Consider the following 23799-nt stretch of genomic DNA (forward strand, 5'->3'; position numbering starts at 1 on the left):
GGGGGGGGGGGGTGGCAGAGGGAGAAGGAAAGAGAATCTTAAGCAGGCTCCATACCCAGCAGGGAGCCTTACTCAGGGCTCTATCCCATGACCCTGAGATTATGACCTGAGCTGAAATCAAGAGTTGGATGTTTAACTGACTGAGCCACCCAGGTGCCCCTGTGCATTTTCATGTATATATTTACCAGTCCCTAATGCAGAATCCAGCACAACATAGTTGGGGTTCATTACTTAATATAAACCAACAAATTACAAACATTTAAAACCTTTCCAGAGACCAGTAACATGTATTATTCTACTTTAACCTCTAGTCTACCCTATAACTTTAGTTTTCAGATAGCCAGGATAAGAACTGTTTTCTGAAAATCTCCATTAGACAACTAAACACAATGTACAAAACACTGTGGTGGGTAATGTGAGGATTAAAAAATCAGGGGCTTGGGCGCCTGGGTGGCTCAGTTGGTTGAGCGACTGCCTTCGGCTCAGGTCATGATCCTGGAGTCCCGGGATCGAGTCCCGCATCGGGCTCCCTGCTCGGCGGGGAGTCTGCTTCTCCCTCTGACCCTCCTCCCTCTCATGCTCTCTGTCTCTCATTCTCTCTCTCAAATAAATAAATAAAATCTTAAAAAAAAAAAAATCAGGGGCCCCATCTCACTGGGAATCTACAATAAAGGACAGACATGTTTTTAATTGTTTCAACATACTGTTCTGTAAGAACAGTAACAGAAATAAGTGCTCTGGAAACGACAAAGTGGAAGGGCTAATAATAGTGAAGCAGGCTGGAGAAGGGACTGACCGAATGTTTAAGCTGGGTTTTAACAAATGGGTGGAAAAGTACATTATCAGTCAGGGAACAAACAGCATGAGCAAAAAGGTTCAGAAGTATAAGATAAATGCACATTATAAGTTTAAAAACTTCTTACTACTACAGATACAAGCATTCTGAAAGAAAATGTCATGGGAAGTCTGATCACAAGAATTGAAAAGCTTCAAAGAATTACAAATGCATTGCATAATATCCCTCCTGTCTCTTCTCCTAGCTAAAAAGTACTATATTCTTGGGGGCACCAGCAGTTGCTATCAGCCTATTAGATTAATTCACTCACTGACAAAGGGAAATCTCAATCATTAAAAGATAATTCTATTTTATACACTAACCACTACGTAGCTTTTTTTCATTTATTCTAAAATATATACGTTGTCACATAGAGGGATACACACACACACACACACACACACACACACACTAATAATAGCAGGTGACATCTACTCAGCCACAAACTCAAGAGGTGCTTTCATATGTATTTGCTTATTTAATCCTTAAAATGACCTTATGCGATGGGCACAATTATTAGCCTCATTTTTTTTTAAATGTTTTATTTATTTATTCATGAGAGTCAGAGAGAGAGAGAGAGAGAGGCAGAGGCAGAGGGAGAAGCAGGCTCCCCGCCTAGCAGGGAGCCCGATGCGGGACTCGATCCCAGGACCCTGGGATCATGACCCGAGCCGAAGGCAGACGCCTAACCATCTGAGCCACCCAGGCGCCCCTATTAGCCTCATTTATCAATGAGGAAACTGAGCCACAGAAAGATGAAATAACTTGTTCAAAGTGACAAAGTAAGTGGCAAAGCCAGATTCAGATCTTGCAGGCTGGCTCTAGTATCTGGGCTCTTCACCAGTATCTCCATACACACACACACACTTTTGTGTTAATTTAAATAATAGTGTACATATAATTTTGTGCATGGAAAACCCACAAATTTTCTGTAACACCGATTAAAAAAATTTTTTAATGTGTTAAAATACACTTAACATAAAAATTACCATCTTAACCATTTCCAAGTGCACAGTTCAGTAGTGTTAAGTATTAAGTACATTTACAATGTTATGCAACCAATCTGCAGAACTGTTTTTAATGCCTGGAAATTATTCTATTTAGTTCATGTACTATAATTATATTTTAATTCCATTTCTTTTTGATTATCAAAGATGAATGTGTGCTTTTTCCTATTCTTGTGTGAAACGCTCATGTTGATAATTAAGCTTATAAACTTGAAGCATTTATTAACATTTAACAATATTCTTTTCAAATACATTAGTTCTCATCTTGATTATTTTTGTTTTGTTAGAGTATACAATTTGTAGAAATTGGGGTTTTGAACAATGTATACATACTTTAAATATTAGTCTTATAATTAAAGTCTGCTTAAAGCAGGGTACAATTTTATATAGGAAAAAAATCCATGTCAATTAAAAGTCTTATCAAATTTAAACACTGGGTAAGACTAAACTTCAATGTTGAAGACTGAAGGAAGCATGAGTAATAAAATTAAAGACACAAGGAAGTGATTACTATAAAAACTGAGGTAATGAGTACTTTTAAGGGGAGGGAGAAGGTCATAATTAGATGCCCACATGGAGGGGGCTGCCGGGGTAGCTGTCAAAGTTTGACTTTTTTTTAATCTGGACAGTGTTATTAGGGTGTTAGCCTTACAGTAATTAAGCTACATATTTCTTCTGTGAGGATTTCTATCTCTGTACCATAAAAAGTTAAAAGAAAAATGGTTTAGGTTAATTTCATTGAGTAGTTTGAAAATATTAAATTTTCCTCTAGTAAAGAGAATACACAAATGGCCAAACATTACACTGTTACAAAATCAAGACATTCATTAAAAAATATAAAGTAATATAATTTCCAAAGAGTTTTAATAATGTTCTAAAAATATGTATGCTACGATAACATAAAGTAATTTTTACAAATAAACAAGACAAAAACGAGGGAAGATATTTGGATCAATGAATTAAGAGAATATATACATGACAGTAAATGATTTTTATGAGGACCAATAAACAGTGAATTCATGTACAACCTTAAAATTAAGACTAAGTCTCTTTAGAGCAATTACATTTAATAAACACAAAGACGCAGTATAACTTTTGACAAATGAAAGACAAAATGAAACTATTTATAAAAAACATTATGCACAAACATGACAAAGAGAGCCTGAGAGGTTGGGGGAAAGTACTAACCAGTTACTGCCAGCAGCTGTGAAACTCTCACCTCCATTTCCTCCCGATGAGACCTGTCTCTGTCTTCAAATTCACGCGTCCTTCTCCGGGCCTCTTCAAAGGCCTGTTGTGCTAATGCATCCTCCTGCTGTTGGAATACATGAAAAGGATATTTTAATTGTGATTTAGAATAAAAACTTACAATTTGACGGTGTTTGTTTCTTGGAGGAAATGAAGAACGGAGTAATTCTAACAACTGAAAATGCTCTTCCCTTTCCTTACCTCATCCTATTCACCAAAATAAAATCCTGTACAAGTCAATATTTAAACCACAGAGGTATATACTTCTATAATTTGGGTGTAAGACAGGCCAGGCCCTCTGATTAGGACACGAAAGCCAGAAATATAAAAGAGAGTATTAACAGAATTGATTATACAAATGTGAGAAACTGTTGAACAACAGGAAGTAAATAAAAGTCCAAGGGATATTATCAAGAAAAAATATTTGTAACATATAACAAATCTACCTAATCCTTTCCCAATTAATAAAGATCTGCACATGAAGAAAATCCAGATACCTCAAACTCAGTGTGTCTGAGGGACAACCGATTTAAACGTTCTTCTTTATTCCCCTTTAGTTTCCATTCGTGGCACCACTCACTCATTTCTGCCAGAAGTCTGAGCCACCTTTGATTCTTCACTCTTCCGTCTCCACAGAGCCTATCAACCACCAAGTCCTAGCCATCTGACCTCCTGAATATTTTTGAAATCTTGAACTCTTTTATTTCCTACAGTTTTAGTTCAGTCTTCTAAGATCTCTTATTAAAATCACTGCAAAGCTCTCCTACACAGCCTCTCCCTGCTTCCATTCTGTCATCCCCAATTTACCACAGCCATCAGAGTGTGCCGCACTGAGGCACAATCTGACTATAATACCCCCAACTTAAAAAAGCTCCCTCATTGTCTACAGCACAGGATGCTCAACCTTTGCAGTCACACACTTTTCAATACTAGGATTTTTCAATGGTACACTTGAAGAAACTAAAAGATAAAAATATCCAAAAAGTCATCAATATTCACCTTCCTAGATTCACCGCAGCAAGGGGTGACCAGTAACTCAGTTCTAACCAATCAGACAGAGGCATAAGTCACCTACTGGGGCTTCTAAGAAAGTCATTTAAGAGACATTTCAGCTTTTCTCCCTCCTATGAGCTGATGCAATGCCCAGAGATACAGCAGCCATTGTGCAAACATAATAATGCGAATGCAATCCCACACTGAGCACAGCACAGCAGGAAGACAGAAGACCCAGGACCCCTGTAATATAAGTTAAGTGCTATACCTACCTGGACTATACCTATACTGCTTGGTGTTGTGTTCTGTGTGATGCATGTTTTATTTGTCACTATTAGTACGGCTGTTTAATACTTAAAATTTTCACTGACAAGATGTCTATAACTTAAATAAAACTGAAAGGTGTAGGGGCGCCTGGGTGGTTCAACCAGTTAAGTGGCTGCCTTCGGCTCAGGTCATGATCCCAGGGTCCTTTGAACCCTGCATCGGGCTCCCTGCTCTGCGGGGGGCCTGCTTCTCCCTCTCCCTCTGCTGCTGCTCTCCCTACTTGTGCTCTGTCAAATAAATAAATAAAATATTAAAAAAGTTTTGAAAGGTGTAATCAGATTTCTATCCTTTGATGCATTTACCAGCTTTATGACCGAGGGACAGGCATTTCATTTCTCTAAGCCTCAGTAAACTCAAATGTAAAATGGGCATAGTAGTAATACCTACTTTATAAGACTGCTGTAAAGATTAAGTAACATATAAAACATGCTTAAGCATATTAACGGACAGCATTCAGTAAGTGCTACCTATTATTATTATTTTAAAGATTTTATTTATTTGACAGAGAGAGACACAGCGAGAGAGGGAACACAAGGAAGGGGAGTGGGAGAGGGAGAAGCAGGCTCCCCGCGGAGCAGGGAGCCCAATGTGGGGCTCGATCCCAGGACCCCGGGACCGTGACCCGAGCCGAAGGCAGACGCTCAACGACTGAGCCACCCAGGCGCCCTGCTACCTATTATTTTATAAGCATTTACAGGTATATCAAATTTACACATCTAAATAAATATCATTACACATTCCTACTGTATTCTTAGAATATACCATATAACCTTGAGGTACCTGCAAAAGAACACTGTTCCCAACTCCCAAGGGCTTTCTATTGTTTAGTTAGCTATCAACTGGGACACATCTACTGGTAACAGGGTACTCCTGTCCTGTGCATTCATTCACTTTTTCATTCATTCCACAATGTTGGAGTCTTTATTATGTCCAAGTCACTGTGCTAAGGTGCCATGGGTACAATGTGAGGGAACAATGGTCCTTCTCCTCACAGTCTGGTCTAGTGGGGCAGGAAGATGGTGAACAAATAATTACAAAAAATCAATATATAAATGTCAGCTGTGATTAAGTATAGTAGAGAAATATTACATGATGAAATGAGGCAATATAACATGAAATGTGATCTAATTCCCTAAGGAAGTTATTAGCCACTAATGTGTATTCTAGCAATGGTCACCGATTTTTATTTCATTAAAAGAAAAAAGTATTATTACTAATAATTGTAGTAAAATAAGCCAATAGAGATTTGGTAGCTCTCTGCTTTCTAACTCCAGCTTCTGTCTTGGTCCTTTCTAGCAAGATGTGAAATGTATGTGCAGTGAACAGTTTGCACTTTAATCTGAAAGACGATTGGCAATGACCAGCATTATCCTTAACTAACACCTACCCCCTTCCAGGGCAGCATAAAGGGCAACTCCTGATAAAACGATATACTCACCCATAAAGTATGCTCAAGATGGCTAGGGACAACTAATTCTATCCAATCTCAGATGGCAGTGGGAGCAGCTGTAAACACTCTTGTCCCCGCCAGCTACTTGTTATACTGTGGTCTTAACCACGATCTGCACAAAGGAGTCAGGTGGGGTCATCATAAAAGGTGGGTGTAGTGAAACCCATGTGGCAAATAAAGGCTTTGCAGTCCTGTCATGGAGCATATATAGAATATCCTGACCATTCTTGCTGCAGTGATTTTATTATATTGCCTAAATCTACAACTATATTTATTTTATGGTTTGGTAATACCTTTCTGCAGCAATGAATTTAAAAACTGGAAGTGCCTGTTTTATGAAAAATTAAGAATGAAATTCATTTCCAAGAAAGTTGATGATGGAACACGTAATTTGCACAAAATAACGACATTTACTATTCTCTGTGAGGACCAGAATGGTATCACTGATCACATGAAAACCAAAAGAAATAAAACTGCTGAAGAAGCATCAACATATACTTCAAAGGCGACAATCTAACACGAGCAGCTGCAACCGGTACATTCAACATCATTCTGCAAAACACAACTTCATTTAAATCAAGTGATTTAATTCACTGACAAATGACAAATGATTCAATTCACATTATCATACACATATAAAAAGCAAAGCTGTTCATATGCTGATTTCATTAACAAAGACCTTGCAAACAGCTAAGGGACATCAGTTTTACATCAGTGTCATCAGGGATGTCAAACAGAAAATCTGTTAATTCAAATAATGGTTCAATTTTTCTAACTTGATCATATAACCAAAATTAAACTATTGAAAAGTCATTACATTAAAAGTGAAACATCTTTTTTTTTTTAAGATTTTATTTTTAAGTAATCTCTACACCCAACATGGGGCCCTAACTCACAACCCTGAGATCAAGAGTCAGGTGTTCAAATGACTGAGCCAGCCAGGCCCCTGAAACATCTTTGTGACTGCCAAAGCAAATTAATTTAACAAGTACAATAGTGAAGATAAAATTATTCCCTCTTATATTGATAATACAAATGCTGGTGGAGCACACACTGTATAAAAATTAACATTCCCAGGGCGCCTGACCGGCTCAGTCAGTTAAGTGTTTGACTCTTGATTTCGGCTCAGGTCATGATCTCAGGGTTGTGAGATCCAGCCCCAAGGGCATGGAGCCCGCTTCTGATTCTCTCTCCCTCTGCCCTTCCCTGCTCGCCTGTGCTCTCTTAAAAAAAAAAAAAAAAAGAAAAAGAAAAAAAAAAGTAACATTCTCAGTGAATTTTTAAAAACAATGAAACAGAAGGGCGCCTGGGTACCTCAGTGGGTTGAGCCTCTGGCTCTTGGTTTTGGCTTGGGTCATGATCTCCCAGTTGTGCGATCGGAATCGAGCTTAGGCTCCGTGCTCAGCAAGGAGTCAGCTTGGGATTCTCTTTCTCTCCCTCTGTCCCTTTTCCCACCCTCAAGCACAGGGGCAATCTCTATCTCAAATAAATAAAAATTTTTAAAAAACTATGAAATAGAAATTTCTTAGGAACAAGATGTGACACATGTAATTCATAACTGTATCCAAAGAAGATAGTCTGCCAATCACTTAGAAGTTATAGCTGCATAAATTAGAAATATATTTATGTATCTACAAAGTAACAGAACTATAAAATGTGACAAAGCTGATGCTGAATATAAAAAATTCATCAGGACAGTACACCCACACCTTGGATTTTAGAAAACTGAGCCTCTGAAGTACTACTCTGAAATCAATATAGGTCCTACAATGGCACTGACCTTTTTATGGTAAATGAGTCCTCAGTTACACCTTGTTCAAAATTAGTTGGAAATCTCTGATTAAAGTATCCAATGGTGAAGTGCCAAAAATCTTTAAGCTTTTAGAGAGAGTTACAATTATTGAAAACCAAAAGCATAAAGACATTGAATTTTATCCCTACAAATTACAGAAAATAAACTGAATGATGAAAATATAATCAGCAAACATGATTATTCCTACAATTATACTCAGAATTATATTCATTTGTGGTAAACTTGTAAAAACATTTTATTATTGTAGTATATTATATATACAAAAGTGTACACTTGTATTAAGGCTTTCCTGTCCAATATGGTAGCAACTAGCCACATGTGACTACTGCACATTTGAAATGTGGCTAGTCTGTGGGTGCCTGGGTGGCTCAGTAGGTTGAGTGTCTGACTCTTGGTTTTGGCTCAAGTCATGATCTAGGGTCATGAGATCGAGCCCCACACTGGCATCCTCACTCAGCAGGGGTTCTACTTTAGGATTCTCTCCCTCTGCCCCTCCCTGTATGCTCTCTCTCTCAAACAAATAAATCTTAAAAAAAAAGAAAAAAGAAAAACGTGGCTAGTCGGAGTCTGTACATGGAAAATACACACTGGATTTCAAGTACTTGTTACAAAGAAAAAAATGTGAAACATCTCAGTAAATGTTTATATTCATTTTATGTTCAAGTATGATATTTTGGATATACTGGGTTAAACAAAATATAATATAAAAATTAAATAATTGCTTTTTATTTTTTTAATGTGGCTTCTAGAAAAACTTGTATTATGTGGTTCACATCTGAATTCTACTGGGCAGCACTGTCCTAAACTGAACCTTCCATGTAACTAGAATCCATAGGAAGAAACAGAACAGTAACAGCATCTCACAAGTATCCTTCTGCCCCATTCCAGTACCTAGCCTCCTCTCAGGGATAAGCCATTATCCTTATTTCTAAAAACACTTAATTGGTTTTGCCCATTTCTTTACTTTCAGATGAATGGATTCATACAGCATGTACTTTTTGGATACAATCAATATATCTGTGAAATCCATCCATATTGGTGTGCAAGTTATAGTTTTTCATTATCACTGTATTTCTTTGTGTGAGTGAGCAATTTATTCATCCTACTGTTAATTGGCAATTGAGCAGTTTGCAGTTTCTGGCTATTACTAGTGCTGCTATAAATGCCCAGTACATTTCTCTTGATGAATACATGTATTCAATCCCTTTGTATACCATGACTTAGACTAGAATTGCTGGATCACAGGTATATGTCATTTGCAGTTTTAGTATGTATTGCCAATTTTCCAAATGTGTCAATTTTACATAACCACCACACCAACTATTGTTCCATATCCTTGTCAACATTTGTGAAAAGTACTGTGAACAAAGGCAAAAACACGATACAGAAGAAAATACTTCAGCTGAAATACTTACAAACTTCAATTAAAATGGAATTGTAACCATACTGTTTATCTCTTACCTTACCAGGTACCAGATACCTCAGTGTCTGTTAGTGAATACCATCCTCATATAGCAGAGAAAAAGAATGAGCAAGCTCTCTTGTGTATCTCTTCTTATCAGGACACTAATCCTATCGTATCAGGGCCCCACTCTTAGGACTTCATTTAACCCTAATTAACCCCCCCATAAAGGTCCTATCTCCAAATACAGTCACATTGGGGGTTGAGGCTTTAACATATGAATTTGGGGGAACAAAAATATTCAGTCCATAACAGATGTAAGCAGTGGGGTTAGGATTCACAATTATATGACAATGAAGCCCCTATTCCTAACTTCTACATATCTTACAGATGATTCTGGGATAGAGAAGGTTATACAGAAGTACTCATTGCTGATTGAATGTTTGGAGTCCCCTGCTTTAAAATTTTTACCTTATGTAAGACCTATTATTATATGAGTTTATTATCACAACAGATGGTACTAACTTTGTAGTGATAAAGCTCAATTTATAGACTGGGGAAACAAGACTTGGAAAATTCTAAGTATGGAAGATACTGTGGGTTAAACTTAAAACTTTTATCTATCATTTTAATAAATTATTTCAGTTTTAGAAATTAATTAAATCTGAAATTTTACCTTATATAAATTTAATCTGCTGTATTACTTCTCACAGAAACAGCCTTCTAAATTGAGGATTATTTACTATTTTTCTGAAAGAGTTGGTAACTCATCTTTGCAGAAATCAAGGTAGCAGGGATTCTTTCTTAAGAATTTTAATTTTGTTGCTTATTTATTTACTTACTTATTTTTAAAGTAATCTCTATACCCAAAATGGGGCTTGAGCTCACAACCCCGAAATCAAGAGTCACATGCTCTACCAACTGAGACAGCCAGGCACCCCAAGAATTTTAATTTTTTACTAGGAAGGTTTTGGGTTTTGATTTTGATAAGAAAATTCTCATGTTTCCATATGGGAGGAGCACAGAAGAGACAACAGAAAGAAACAACAAAAAAAAGAGCATTTTGTCATTATTTTAACTTTATTAAGAGGATTAATATAAAACAATCGAAAAGAAACCAACACCTACTAATAATCGGATATTTTTACATGTTCTTTTTAGCATTTTGAATGTCATTATCATCCCACTACCTTCTGGCTTCCATAATTTCAAAAGACAAGTCAGTTGTTAATCTTATTGTGGCTCTCTTGCATGTGTTGAGTCCTTTTTACTGCTGCTTTCGAGATTCTTTGTTTTTCAAAATTTGACTGTGATTCATCTAGGTGTGGATTTGTTTTTATCCTACTTCAAGTTCACTGAACTTCTTGGATATGGAGATGAATATTTTCAATCAATTTGGAAGTTTTCATCAGTTATTATTTCTTAAAATAAACTTTCTGCTTCTCTCTTCTCCTTCTGGAACTTCCATTACATATACATGTTGGTACGCATGCTGGTGTTCCATAGTCTCTACGACTGCTTTGTTTTTCTTTCTGTTCTTCAGACTGGATAATTTCTATTAATCGATGTTCAAATTCACTAACTTCTTTCTTCTACCAGCTCAAATCTGCTGTTGAGTGATCTCTATTGATATTCTCCATTCGATAAGTCACTGTCATTTTAATTTTCCTTTAATTATTTAAAGGAGGAATTTTCCTTTAATTCTTTGAACATACTGATAAATAACCTCTTTCAAGCCTTTGTCACTAAGAACAAACAATTGGGCTCCCTCAAAGGTAGTTTTTTTTTTTTTTAAGATTTTATTTGACAGAGAGAGAACGTGCACAAGCAGGGGGAGCGGCAGGCAGAGGGAGAGGGAGAAGCAGGCTTCCCGCTGAGCAGGGAGCCCAATGCGGGGTTCAAAGGACCCTGGAATCATGACCTGAGCCAAAGGCAGCCGCTTAACCAACTAAGCCACCCAGGCCGCCGAAAGTGGAACATTTTTAAATAATATGCTGTAGCAACTCTGAATTCTGACTCCAGCCTCCACTGTGTTGTTGCTATTTTTATTGTTTAGTGACTTACCTAGACTTTTTTTTTTAACCTGGACTAATTCTGTAGAATTTGTTTCCCCAGTAATGTGCAGCCTCTGGTGTTGCTGCTTAGTTTTGTTTTCTTTTCTTTTTAGGCCTAACTTTCTAGGCCTATGCCCTGGGTCGGCATAACTTGGTGGTCAGCCAATGACTGTTCAGGGGTTTTGCTTAAACACCTTGAGCCAGAAGGCTTGTCTTTTGTCGTTGGATCTGTGTGCAGCGGGAATACTTTCAAAGTGCAGGGAGTTTATCACTCCACCCCGTGTGCGCGAGTAGCTTGCAAGAGCCCACTCTGTCTTCTCCTGGGCAGGTGCAGCCTCACACATGCACATAGTCTTCTGGACCACGAGAAGTATTTGTGATTTTAACAGGGCCCACTTTAGCGGCCCATTTCCCTAGATCTCTGAACATTTCTGGCTAGTCTGCCATTTTGTTGCTTCCCACAACATTTGCCTTCTTGGAGGGTTTGCCAGAGCCCTCTGTTGTTTTTGGTAACATCCGTGGGCATGGATTTTTTTCAAATGTTGCTCTAAATAAAGTCAGCTCCCTCTGACAGGACAGTAGAGCTGCCAGTCTTCATGGCTTGTCCTGCCTGCCTAACCTGAGAGGCCACAGAACTGAGGGAAGGGATGGAAGCGCTCCCTACTGACTAAAATGCCACAGACTGTCGGGTCCTTACTGAAATTCAACCTCTCAATGTATGGCCTTTGGTTAACTTCTAGAGACTTAAAAAAAATTTTTTAAAACAATTTTGTCCAGTTCAATCATTGCTTTTCGGGGAGAGGATTTGTCAAACTCCTCACCAAGCCACTCCAGAAATGCTACATTTTATTTTGAACTGTTTCTCCCTCCTGATAATGTTCTAAAGATCAAGAAAAAATATTAAAAAGAACCACTGAGTGGACTCTGAAGTGCCCCACTGAGCAGACAGGAATAATCCAATGAAATTTAGAACCACCAAAGGAAAAATTTTCCCCAAACCAGGACCAGAATGGGTCTCAACATCTATCTTCAGAATTCCTCAATACTACTTGAACATAAGACTTTTTATACTTACTCTTGAAGACGGGATAAAATAGATGCACAGATGAAGGCAAGATTAGGGGTACAGAAAGAGACCATGTCGGTAGAGCCTGATGTCACCCTACCTGGGCTCGCTCCTCATCAAACTCCAGGCAGCCCATACCATCCAGTCTCTGGAGGTCAATCCAGCCTTTCCAAATAACACAGACTCCATTCAGAATCATGGGAGCCTTCAAATACACCTAAGACACAGAAAAAAAGGATGAAAACCAATGATAAGCCATCACACACATGATAAATGAATAATAAGCTTACTGAGGAAACCTGTAGTTTTCTTAGGGGGAAAAAAAAGATGAATACAATTATAGAATTAAGAACTGTAGGGGCAGGGGTGCCTGCGTGGCTCAGATGGTTAAGCGTCTGCCTTCGGCTCAGGTCATGATCCCAGGATCCTGGGATCAAGTCCCGCATCGGGCTCCCTGCTAGGCGGGGAGCCTGTTTCTCCCTCTGCCTCTCTCTCTCTCTCTGGCTCTCATGAATAAATAAATAAAACATTAAAAAAAAAAAGAAAGAATTGTAGGGGCATGTGGGTGGCTCAGTCAGTTGAGCGTCCAACTCTTGGTTTCTGCGCAGGTCATGATCTCAGGGTTGTGGGACTGAGCAGTGAGTCAGGCTCCAAGCTCAGCAGACAGCCAGCCTGGGATTCTCTCTCTCCCCCTCTGCCCCTCCTCCCTCACTCGCTCACACACTCTCTCTCTCTCTCTCAAATAAATAAATAAATCTTAAAAAAAAAATTGTAGGAAAGTATATCCATAACCATAGCCTCTGACCAAATTCTGTAAGTTAAGTTAATCTGGTTTACCAGGACTTTATTTCTAATCACAATTCTTTCAAACTGGTTTTATTTATTTATTTTTTAAGATCTTATTTATTTATTTGAGAGACAGAGTGAGTGAGAAGAGAGACAGAAAGAGCACAAGCTGGGGGAGAGGCAGGGGGACAGGCAGACTCCCTCCTGGGCAGGGAGCTTGACACAGGGCTTGATCCCAGGACCCTGGGATCATGACCTGAGCTGAAAGTACACACTTAACTGACTGAACCACCCAGGTGTCCCTCAAATTAGTTTAAAAAAAAAAAAAGTTATGCAGATTTTATACAAACTATAGTAAAATGATGCTTGAAGTAGATTATCATTGCTCTTCCAGCTGAAGCTAGGACAATCAGGTACTTTGCCTTGATTTTTGAACCTTGGGCAAAAAGACAGAAAGATGGAAAACTGGAATTCACCGGCCCCTTAAGACAGTACACACAGTTTCCCTCTATTTGGATACCCAGAGCCACCCAGGGTCAAGCTCTTCATACTTCCGAGTTTTATAAGCTACCTCATAGCTTCCTGTAAAGTAATGCTGCCTTTTTTTTTTTTTTTTTACTTCAGTTGGCAAGAGTTGATTTCTACTGCTTTTAACCAGAGAAACTTAACTGATGTAACATTTATTTATTCACCATTACTTGTCAAGTAAATATAAATAATTCTAGAGCAAAAGTCACTTTAGGTATGATTTCTAAATTCAGACCAATTTCATTTTCAATCACTAAATTCCCGTAGTACCTGAAAATATAACTATTCTCAAGAGCCATTAAGGATCCATCAAGGAAGGAAAGGTGCACATGCTATCACCTTAAGGTAAAAATTTATTGTAAGAAATATAAGAAATTTATGAGAATTTTTTTTTTTAAAGATTTTATTTATTTATTTGACAGGGAGAGACAGCCAGAGAGAGAACACAAGCAGGGTAAGTGGGAGAGAGAGAAGCAGGCTTCCCACCGAGCAGGGAGCCCGATGCGGGGCTTGATCCCAGGACTCTGGGATCATGACCTGAGCCGAAGGCAGACGCTTAACGACTGAGCCACCCAGGCGCCCCGAAATATAAGAAATTTATTATACTTCTCCCCCCGCATCCCAATACTGCACTATCCTAATAGTAACTTCAGGAAAAAAAAAAAGGTCTTCTCTACCTCATTTAACATGCATTTCAGGATAAAAATCAGAATAGATTTTTTTCATTTAATGCCTTAATAAGATTTTTTAAATGCAGAGAAAGCAGGACTTCTATGACTCTTCAAAATATCAAATATATCTTTATAAATAAGGTTCTTCATTTGTCTGTACCAAATATATTTTATTTGGAGAATCCAAGTGCTTCTGTGAGCTAAAATTAGCATTACTTATTACCTGTAATTATATAAAATTGGTTAAGATAGTCTTCATTTTGAGGAAAAAACTGGAAGCATCACCTTTTTCTTTATTCATCAGCTTCTTCAACAATCTTGGGGCATTCTTGTTTTTAGAGAGGTTTAATAAGAATAACTGACTGTCAATAATTACCAATATGCTCAAAAATAACAACCGAGACACTTGTAAAATAAAACCTACAGGATTCATGCCATCTTAGTACACATTTTTGTCATTCCCCTCTACTACTAAACATAACCTCTTTTCCTGGTAAAAGGCTCCGCACTGAACTAATTTCTATTTATAATGGGAAAAAAGCCCAAAACATAAGGTTCCATTTCTCCTCCCATTTGGACCAAGGGAAATAGTCTACAGTTATAGCTGAAACCGTTTAACCACACATTTCCTTCTGTTCTGATAAGTGCTCATTCTCTTCCACATTGTGAATTTAAAACTCCACTAATGTGTACCTCGTCAAACAAGTGACTATGACGATCTCATTTTCGACACCTCACAAAACCTAAAAACAATACCCCTCCTCGCTGCCTATCCATATAACTCCACTTAACACATCTTCTAATCAAGATCTCCACCTACTCTTTCTAGCAGGGGTAGGGTGCCACACAGTGAGGAGTGTAACGTTGCACCTACCAAGTACTTCATTATTTTAAATTCTCACACTAATCATGAAGAGAATTCTTTGAATCTACCTTCATGATCAGATTCCATGTTTTTCATCAGTGATTTATACCATTTAGAATCCAATGATTCCATAATCTAGTTTATTCACATTAATTCTATAATCAAAAATATTTTCCTAATAAAATTACTGAATTTTTTAAAAGCCCATTCATTACTTCTTTGTAATAAAGTTCTCTCATGACAAAGAAAACCACTGATTTTTTAAAGATTTTACTTATTTGACAGAGAGAGAGAGAGGGACAGAGAAAACGCACAAGTGGGGGAGCGGCAGGCAGAGGGAGAGAGAGAAGCAGGCTCCCCGCTAAGCAGGGAGCCCAATGTGGGGCTCAATCCCAGGACCCTGGAATCATGACTTGAGCCAAAGGCAGATGCTTAACTGACTGAGCCACACAGGCGTTCCAACCACTTATCTGTTTTGGGAAACTCCTAAATGGATTCAGAAAATGACTACAGTTCTTAGTCAAGGCTAGTGCCTGGAATCATAATGTAAAATAATATTTAGATGAACCTGGTGATTTATTTAGATGTTCACATTCAAATAAATAGTTTTATGGTGTAGATCTTCAAATGTTTGGCATTTTCATACATTCATGAACACCTAAACTCAAAGTATGAAGAAAATAAAATTTTGTCTCTTAATATTTTGGCATTTTGTAATGTAATTTAATAATGTCATTTAAACACTAAGATAACTTTCACTGAAAATAATTATTTCCAACAGTGAAAAGAAAATGTATTATTAGAATGTGACCTCGGGATTAAACCCATTGTCCTTGAACAATTAAATATTTTATACAAAATATATTCTATAAAGCCTTTAAAAGTACTGAACAGATTCAGCTGATCATACACAAAAACAGCAAAAAGGCTGCTTATGTTTCCAAAAGTAAAGTATCAGAGAATGTGAGACTTCACAGAAAGTTAAAAGTGAATACAGCCCCACATTCTGTGTTCTTGTGGAAATAAGATAAAAGTTAGTATTATTCACATCGAGCTCTATTTATCAGTAAGTGCGATGTTACATTCAATCCAAATTATACATAATATCGCCTTATTTTCACATTCTGTAGCTTTAAGTACATCATCACTGTAGCAGCAGAGCTTCAGCAAGAACATGCATGTACTGTCAACTGTGGCATTATCCACACACTGGGATACTACTCAGCTATAAAAAGGAATAAAGTACTGATACATGCTACATGGATGAATATTGAAAACATCATGCTAAGTGAAAAGAAATCAGAAAAAGGCCACATATTACAGGATTCCATTTATTTGTAATGTCCAGAACAGGCAAATACAGAGAGAAAAAGAAAGGACAGTAGTGATTGCCAAGGGCTGAGGGCAGGGGGGAATGAGTGATTGCTAATGGTACAGGATTTCTTTCTGGGGTGATGAAAATGTTTTGGATGGGTGCCTGGGTGGCTCAGTTGGTTGAGCGACTGCCTTCAGCTCAGGTCATGATCCTGGAGTCCCTGGATCGAGTCCCGCATCAGGCTCCCTGCTCAGCGGGGAGTCTGCTTCTCCCTCTGACCCTCCCCCATCTCATGTGCTCTCTCTCATTCTCTCTCTCTCAAATAAATAAAATCTTTAAAAAAAAAAAAAAAAGAAAAGAAAATGTTTTGGAATTCGAGAGTGGTAATGGTTGTACAACTCTGTGAATATACTTAAAATCCCTGAATTGTACGCTCTAAAAGCATGAATTTTAGGGTATATGAATTTTATCTCAATAAAGCTATTATAAAAATATCTATCATAACTTTTTTGTTACAAAGGTGATATCTGTAAGATATAGAAATGGATTTCTGAGTAGGCAGTTGCATATGGGATTCTAGCACTCTGAGAAGATATGGCCTGATGATACAATCTGGCAGCCATCAATCATACAATGTATTTAAGTCCAAGAGAGAGGAAGAGATTCCTCAAGCAATAAGTAGAAGGAGAAAGGAAGGGGGCCCAGGAAGAACTCTGAGGAAATCCAACTTTTATATGCTGGGTAGAAGAAAAGAACCCAGCAAAGCCGGCCGGCTATGAATAGTCAGTGAGGAGAGAGAAAAACATTTAAGGAACCTAGTGGCTGAAGATTAAGTTATAGGCCCCCAAGTAAAAACTTCCACTTTGTTTTTTTTTTTTAAAGATTTTATTTATTTATTCATGAGAGATAGAGAGAGAGAGGCAGAGGCAGAGGGAGAAGCAGGCTCCCCGCGGAGCAGGGAGCCCGATGCGGGACTCGATCCCAGCACTCTGGGATCATGACCTGAGCTGAAGGCAGACGCTTAACCGACTGAGCCACCCAGGCGTCCCAAAAAACTTCCACTTTGTTGAATGCATCAGATATCTAAGTATTGTGTTACAGTGATCTTAGGTCGCTCATAACTTTTAGCAATGTTTTTATTTAAGGTAGGAGTTCTTAGTCCGGAGTTTGAAGAACATATGGGAGTTTGGGTTTATGGCTAAGTTTCAAAAAGACTAGAAACATCTTGAAATTCTATGTAAAAATGTATGTGTTTGTTTGAACCCATGTGCATTTTTCTACAGAAGTTCACTACTTTCATCAGATTCTCAAAAGGGTGTACAAAGCAAAAAGGATTCAATCATGGCAGTAAAAACTTCATTCTTCCTCTTCCCTCATAGGCAACAAGATCTTTGTAGCACAAAGCCTGTGAGATGATAAATACCCTTCATTTAGTAAATGGACCGAACTTCCTAAATAGGTAAAAATTAGTTAACCTGTGTTTTGAAACGTCAATGTCAGAGAAAGGGTATGAGAGAACCCAGCCCTCTCATTTTTTTTTTTTTTTAAAGATTTTATTATTTATTTGACAGAGAGAGACACAGCAAGAGAGGGAATACAAGCGGGGGAGTGGGAGAGGGAGAAGCAGGCTTTCCGCGGAGCAGGGAGCCAGATGCGGGGCTCGATCCCAGGACCTGGAATCATGACCTGAGCCAAAGGCAGACGCTTAACGACTGAGCCACCCAGGCGCCCCCCCGCCCTCTCATTTATCAACTTGCACAAAACAGTTCTCTCTCTGATATCTTGAGTCTGGAGTCTACTTATTCTGAGAATATATAAACTTGGAATAAGAAGTGGCATCCTCAATTGCCCTTTCTTCTACAATACTATATATTTATAGCCGTTTAGTGTTTCTAGTTCCTAGGTAGCTGTGCTGGGAATAGAAATTGAGGATACAACCGAACAGCAGAAAGAGCTATCTTTTCTGAGCGGTTCTAAAGAAAATAATTTCAAGGTAATTAAAACAGAAGAACAGTAGATTTGCAAACAACACTCCCATACACAGGAGTGCTAAGCCATAAAATCAATATAGACACAACTGTCTAAAGCTATTAACAAAAACAGAAAGATACTTCACCATAAAAAACCCATTTCTATTGGAAAGACTGTTTCACTTTTTGGTAATAAATTTCTAGAGCTTAAACACTTGTGACTCTAATCTAGAAATTAAGTTATTAGAGAAAACAGTAACAAAGAATAACCAGCCTCTTAGGTCCTCAGTAAATATTTGAATAATGATTAACAGAAAAGCAGAAATAGAGCTGGAATTTAGAAATGGTTTCTTCTGGCTTCCCTCTAATTTCAATTTAAAAAGATCCACCTACCCAACAAACGTTTACTATCTATCCTTTTGTGTAGGGTATTATCATTCAAGGTGGTGGGAATATACCAGAAATTTTAAAAAGGTGTACATCCTACCACCCAAAAAAGATTCCCATATCAGTTAACAGTCTTTAATGAGGAAGAGATGAATACATAAAAAAAGAACTGTAAGAATTAAAATTGAATTCACTCCTTACATTTAAGTAGGACTCACTTAACTCTGAAGGTTACTGGAAGGTACCAATGATAGTAAAATTGTAGGAAGTCTGAATCCATCAGCTTTCCAACCTCCTTTTAAACACTACAGTTCTAACAAACTTGCATATAAATGTGACTGAAGATTATCTACCTGAAAAATCCAAAATACTCAACTGAAAAACTAACTGAATTAATGAATTCAAGAAAGTGGCCGGTTATAAAAACAATATACAAAAACCAACAACTTTCTTAGCTTACAATAGTAACTCTTTAGAAAATAAGATGAAAAAAAGCTCATTTTAAAACAGCAATAGGGGCGCCTGGGTGGCTCAGTTGTTAAGCGTCTGCCTTCGGCTCAGGTCATGATCCCAGGGTCCTGGGATCAAGCCCCACATCGGGCTCCCTGCTCAGCGGGAAGCCTGCTTCTCCCTCTCCCACTCCCCCTGCTTGTGTTCCCTCTCTTGCTGTGTCTCTCTCTGTCAAATCAATCAATCAATCAATCTTAAAAAAAAAAATTCTAGCTCTATCAGTGTGTCTGAGACAAATTATTTAAGTTTGCTAATAAGTCTCTAATTCCTTACATATAAAATCAGGGCTAAATAATACCTCTTTCGTATGTGATAGTAAAAATTAGTTAAGATAACATACATAAAACTTATGAAACACATAGAGCACCACAGAAACACTGACTGCTTGCAAGCACATTTCCAATGTTTTACACAGTGATTTCTTTGCAAGCGAAAAAAGCCCCCCCCCTTTTTTTGAGAGAACTGAACAATTGTTCTCACCAATGAATCAGCAGATATGCAGTAATACTGGGATGGCACACACACCAATGAAAACAAGACATTCTGCTAATGAAGTGTGTACCCTGCCTTTCAGTTGTAATCATTTCTGTAGTGTATTTAACAGATTCCTTTAGAAGATACTTGGTTCTGACTCATCTTCCTTTAGCCACATGATCCTCCCTGTTCATAAATGCAGTCAACCGCTTGCCTGCTGGATAATCACTAAGACAGTCATTCAATCTCACTTGCCTCTGAATCATAATTCAGTTGCATGTAAGTGTGAAAAATAGCTTCTTCCAAAGTGATTTAAGGTAATTTACCAATCTCCTCCTTACAGTTCAAAAGAGAATCATAACATGAATTCAGAATGTACCTGTAACTTAATAGATTGTATATATACACACACACATATTCAATAAATGGATGTGTTAACCAAATAGAAAAATCCATTTTAAAATTCATATGGAATCTCAAGGGACCATGAGTAGTCAAAACAGTCTTGAAAAAGAACAAAACTCGAGGACTCCTACTTCCTGACTTCAAAACTTACTACAAAGCTTCAGTAATCAAAAGAGTGTAATACTGGAATAAAGACAAACATATGGACTGATGGAATAGAATAGAGAAAGCCCAGAAATAAACCCTCTTGTATATGGGCAAATGATTTTTGACAAGGGCGTGAGAACAGTCTTTTCAACAAATGGTGCTGGGAAAATGGATACCCACATGCAAAAGAATAAAGCTGGACCCTTACCTAACACTATATATGGAAATTAACTCAAAAAAGGGGCATGTGGGTAGTTCAGTCATTAAGCGTCTGCCTTCGGCTCAGGTCATGATCCCAGGGTCCCGGGATCGAGCCCCGCCATCGGGGGGGGATCTGACAATGATTTCTTGGAGATGACCCCAAAGACACAGATAACAACAAAAAATACACAAATAGGATTTTATGAACATTTAAAATTTTTCTGCATCTAAAGACACTTCTGGTGTGCCTGGTTGGCTCAATTGGTGGAGCATGCGACTCTTGATCTCAGCGTCTTGAGTTTGAGCCCCACATTGGGTGTAGAGATTACTTAAAAAAAAAAAAAATCTTAAAAAAATACCGATACTATCAACAGAGTAAAAAAGCAACCCACAGAATGGAAGAAAATATTTGCAAACCATAGATCTATTAAGGGATTCATATTCAAAATTAACATGAAATTAACATGAACTCCTAAAACTCAACAAAAAAACAATTTAATTAATTCAATAAAATCAATTTTATTTATTCCCTTGCTTTATCATTTTATTCCTAAGCATGTGTTTTTTTCCTGTGCATGTATTTCTAAACAATGCACTGTTTAGTTTTGAAGACCGAACATAAGCAGCACAGACTTCATGGCAGTGTCATTAAAGGACTGTAATGTCACTTTTAACATGAAAGCTCCTAGGAGATAAGCTGACCAGAGTCTGAGAGTCAAGTCTGGACTTTCAGCTTCCCTACAAATGTGAAGAGACCCTCTGGGGAAGTTTGTGAGGAGTCATGAGTAGGCTGCAGAAAACCTAAGGCTCACACTGGATTTGGGGCATGTGGCACAGTGTGAGCCACTTCTCAAAGTTTGCTGGAGATCTGGAGGAAATAATGGTCAGAGGGAGTGGGCTGCTCTGTATTTTTTATTCTATTGTATGATTCTACCACCTTTTCACAGGAGTTTCTCCACAACTCTTTTCATTTTATAAAACTAAAACTCTAAACCCATTTAACAACAATTTCCTATTCTCCTTTCCCCCCAGCCCTTGGTGTCCACCATTCTGCTATGATGTGACTACTCTTAAGTACCTCATCATATAAGTGAAATCATACAGTACTTGTCTTTCTATGACGGGCTTATTTCACTTTGTATAATGTCCTGAAGATTCATCCATCATGTAGCATATTGTAGAATTTCCTTCCTTAGAAGGCTCAATAATATTCCATTGTATGTTATATACCACACTTTGCTTATCCATTCATCTATGGATGGACACTTGGATTGTTTCTATGTTTCTATTGTGAATAATGCTGCTATGAACATGGGTATACATATGTCTTTGAGATCCTTTCAGTTCTTTTGAGTGTATACCCAGAAGTAGAAATGCTGGATCCTATGGTAGTTCTGTACTTTTTTGAGGAACCGCGATAGTTTTCCACAGTGGCTATACTCTTCTGTACTCCCACCAACACTGCTCAAGGGTTTGTTTTTCACCCTTGCCAACACCTCTTCTGTTTTTTTGACAGTAGCCATGCTAATAAGTATAAGGTAGTATTTTTCATTGTAGTTGTATTTCCTTAAGGATTAGTGAAGCTGAACATCTTTCATGTGCTTATTGGCTATTTCTGTATCTTCTTTGGAGAAACATCTATTTGAGTCCTTTACCCATTTTTTAATTGAAGAAGTTAAAAGTGAGATATTGGGGTGACTGGCTGGCACACTCAGTAGAGCGTGTGACTCCTGATCTTGGGGTCGTAAGTTCAAGCCCCACATTGGGTGCAGAGATTATATAAATTAATTAATTAAAGTAGGAGATATTAAATAATTCACTTGCAGAAGGTCATAAAGTTAGGTGGCAGAAGTTAGCATCCAGAACTCCTGACTCTATATATTTACTTAAACCATACTGGCATTAATGAACTGCATTATTAATGTTTTCTAAGTATTTCAGGGAGTGTGGAAATAGACTATTTCCCTAAAGAATAAACAGAGACTGGATAGTCAATAAATCCATAACACCCAGAATATCACGAACACTTTATATGACTATAGAACATATATGAATACTTCCCCCTACCCCCAAAATAACTTACTAGTTCTGCCATCTTCGTTCTATGATTCAAAACAAACAATGCATGTTTAAGAGAGTTCTGGAATGTTCTGACCAAAGTGGCACAATTTCAAGTAAAAGTTTATAAAATTAAATGACAAAATTCTTCGCTTAAGACCAAAAAAACCCCAAAAAGGTAATGAAATGAAAGAGGCGGATACTGTTTATTGTAATCCATTCTCGAGTCAACTCTGTAAGAATTATTTTTTAAAATATTGGAACTACTTTTACTAAATTATGAACATACTATTAATACAGAAAAATTACGTGTAGTTGTCTATCAGCATAACTGTCCATAGTGAACATCATTCGCACTGGAAGTTAGAAAAACAAATCAAGGGGTGCCTGGGTGACTCAGCCTTTAGGCGTCTGCCTTCGGCTCAGGTCATGATCCCTGGGTCCTGGGATCGAGCCCCACATAGGGCTCCCTGCTCGGTGGGAAGCCTGCTTCTCCCTCTCCCATTCCCCCTGCTTGTGTTCCTGCTCTCGCTAACTCTGTCTCTGTCAAATAAATAAATAAAATCTTTAAAAAAAAAAATCAAGTCAAAAGGTTAAAAAGAAAAAGATGAAGGTTAAAGGTTGTTCTGAAGTCATCAAAATGAGGTCTAAAGGGACCACATTAAAATATTAGCGGTTATTGGGCGCCTGGGTGGCTCAGATGGTTAAGCGTCTGCCTTCGGCTCAGGTCATGATCTCAGGGTCCTGGGATCGAGTCCCGTATTGGGCTCCCTGCTCCTTGGGAGCCTGCTTCTCCCTCTGCCTCTCTCTCTGTCTCTAATGAATAAATAAATAAAATCTTAAAAAAAAAAAAATTAGTTCTGACAAATAAAGCCCTTGCTGAAGGAAAAGCAAAAAAAAAAAAAAAAAAATTAGTGGTTATTCAGAGTAATGGAAAGAGTAACTTAGTGGGCTAAAATAATATAAGCCTTTAGAAGGTAGGATGTGGAGTTTCTGACAACTTACCTAATGATCATTTATTAGCAGCAGTGTGGTATGTTGCAAACAACACAGATTTCTGGGGTAAAAAAGACCTGGGTCTGGATCCTGGCTCTACCTAGGAAACAGATTACATGACTTCTGAAGATTTGTTTGACCTCTCTGGGCCTCAGGTTCCTGAGCTGTAAAATCAAGCTATCACCAAATGTGTTCCAAAATCAAATAAAAGATTTCACTATATAGTGCAGGGTTAACAGAATGAGTGATAATGTAAATCACCTACCACAGTGCCTGGGGGTGATCACCTTA

At 37.9% G+C, this 23799-nt stretch overlaps 1 protein-coding gene across 3 annotated transcripts in view; it reads right to left on the reverse strand.

The window, feature by feature from the left end:
* CBFB (core-binding factor subunit beta) overlaps positions 1 to 23799 on the reverse strand; it is a 53261-nt gene that overhangs the window by 10717 nt on the left and 18745 nt on the right. For 2 of the 3 annotated variants that reach the window (XM_081806481.1, XM_006741504.3), the window contains 2 exons: positions 12296 to 12412; positions 3062 to 3157 (listed from right to left, as the gene is read on the reverse strand). In XM_081806481.1, the coding sequence (XP_081662607.1) occupies positions 3062 to 3157; positions 12296 to 12412 (213 nt within the window). Of the gene's footprint in view, positions 1 to 3030; positions 3158 to 12295; positions 12413 to 23799 lie in introns of all 3 variants that reach the window. The other variant, XM_006741505.3, reaches the window with a different exon arrangement.

This window comes from Leptonychotes weddellii, chromosome 16, assembly GCF_054177405.1.
Source record: "Leptonychotes weddellii isolate Sample4059 chromosome 16, ASM5417740v2, whole genome shotgun sequence".
Taxonomy (NCBI): domain Eukaryota; kingdom Metazoa; phylum Chordata; class Mammalia; order Carnivora; family Phocidae; genus Leptonychotes; species Leptonychotes weddellii.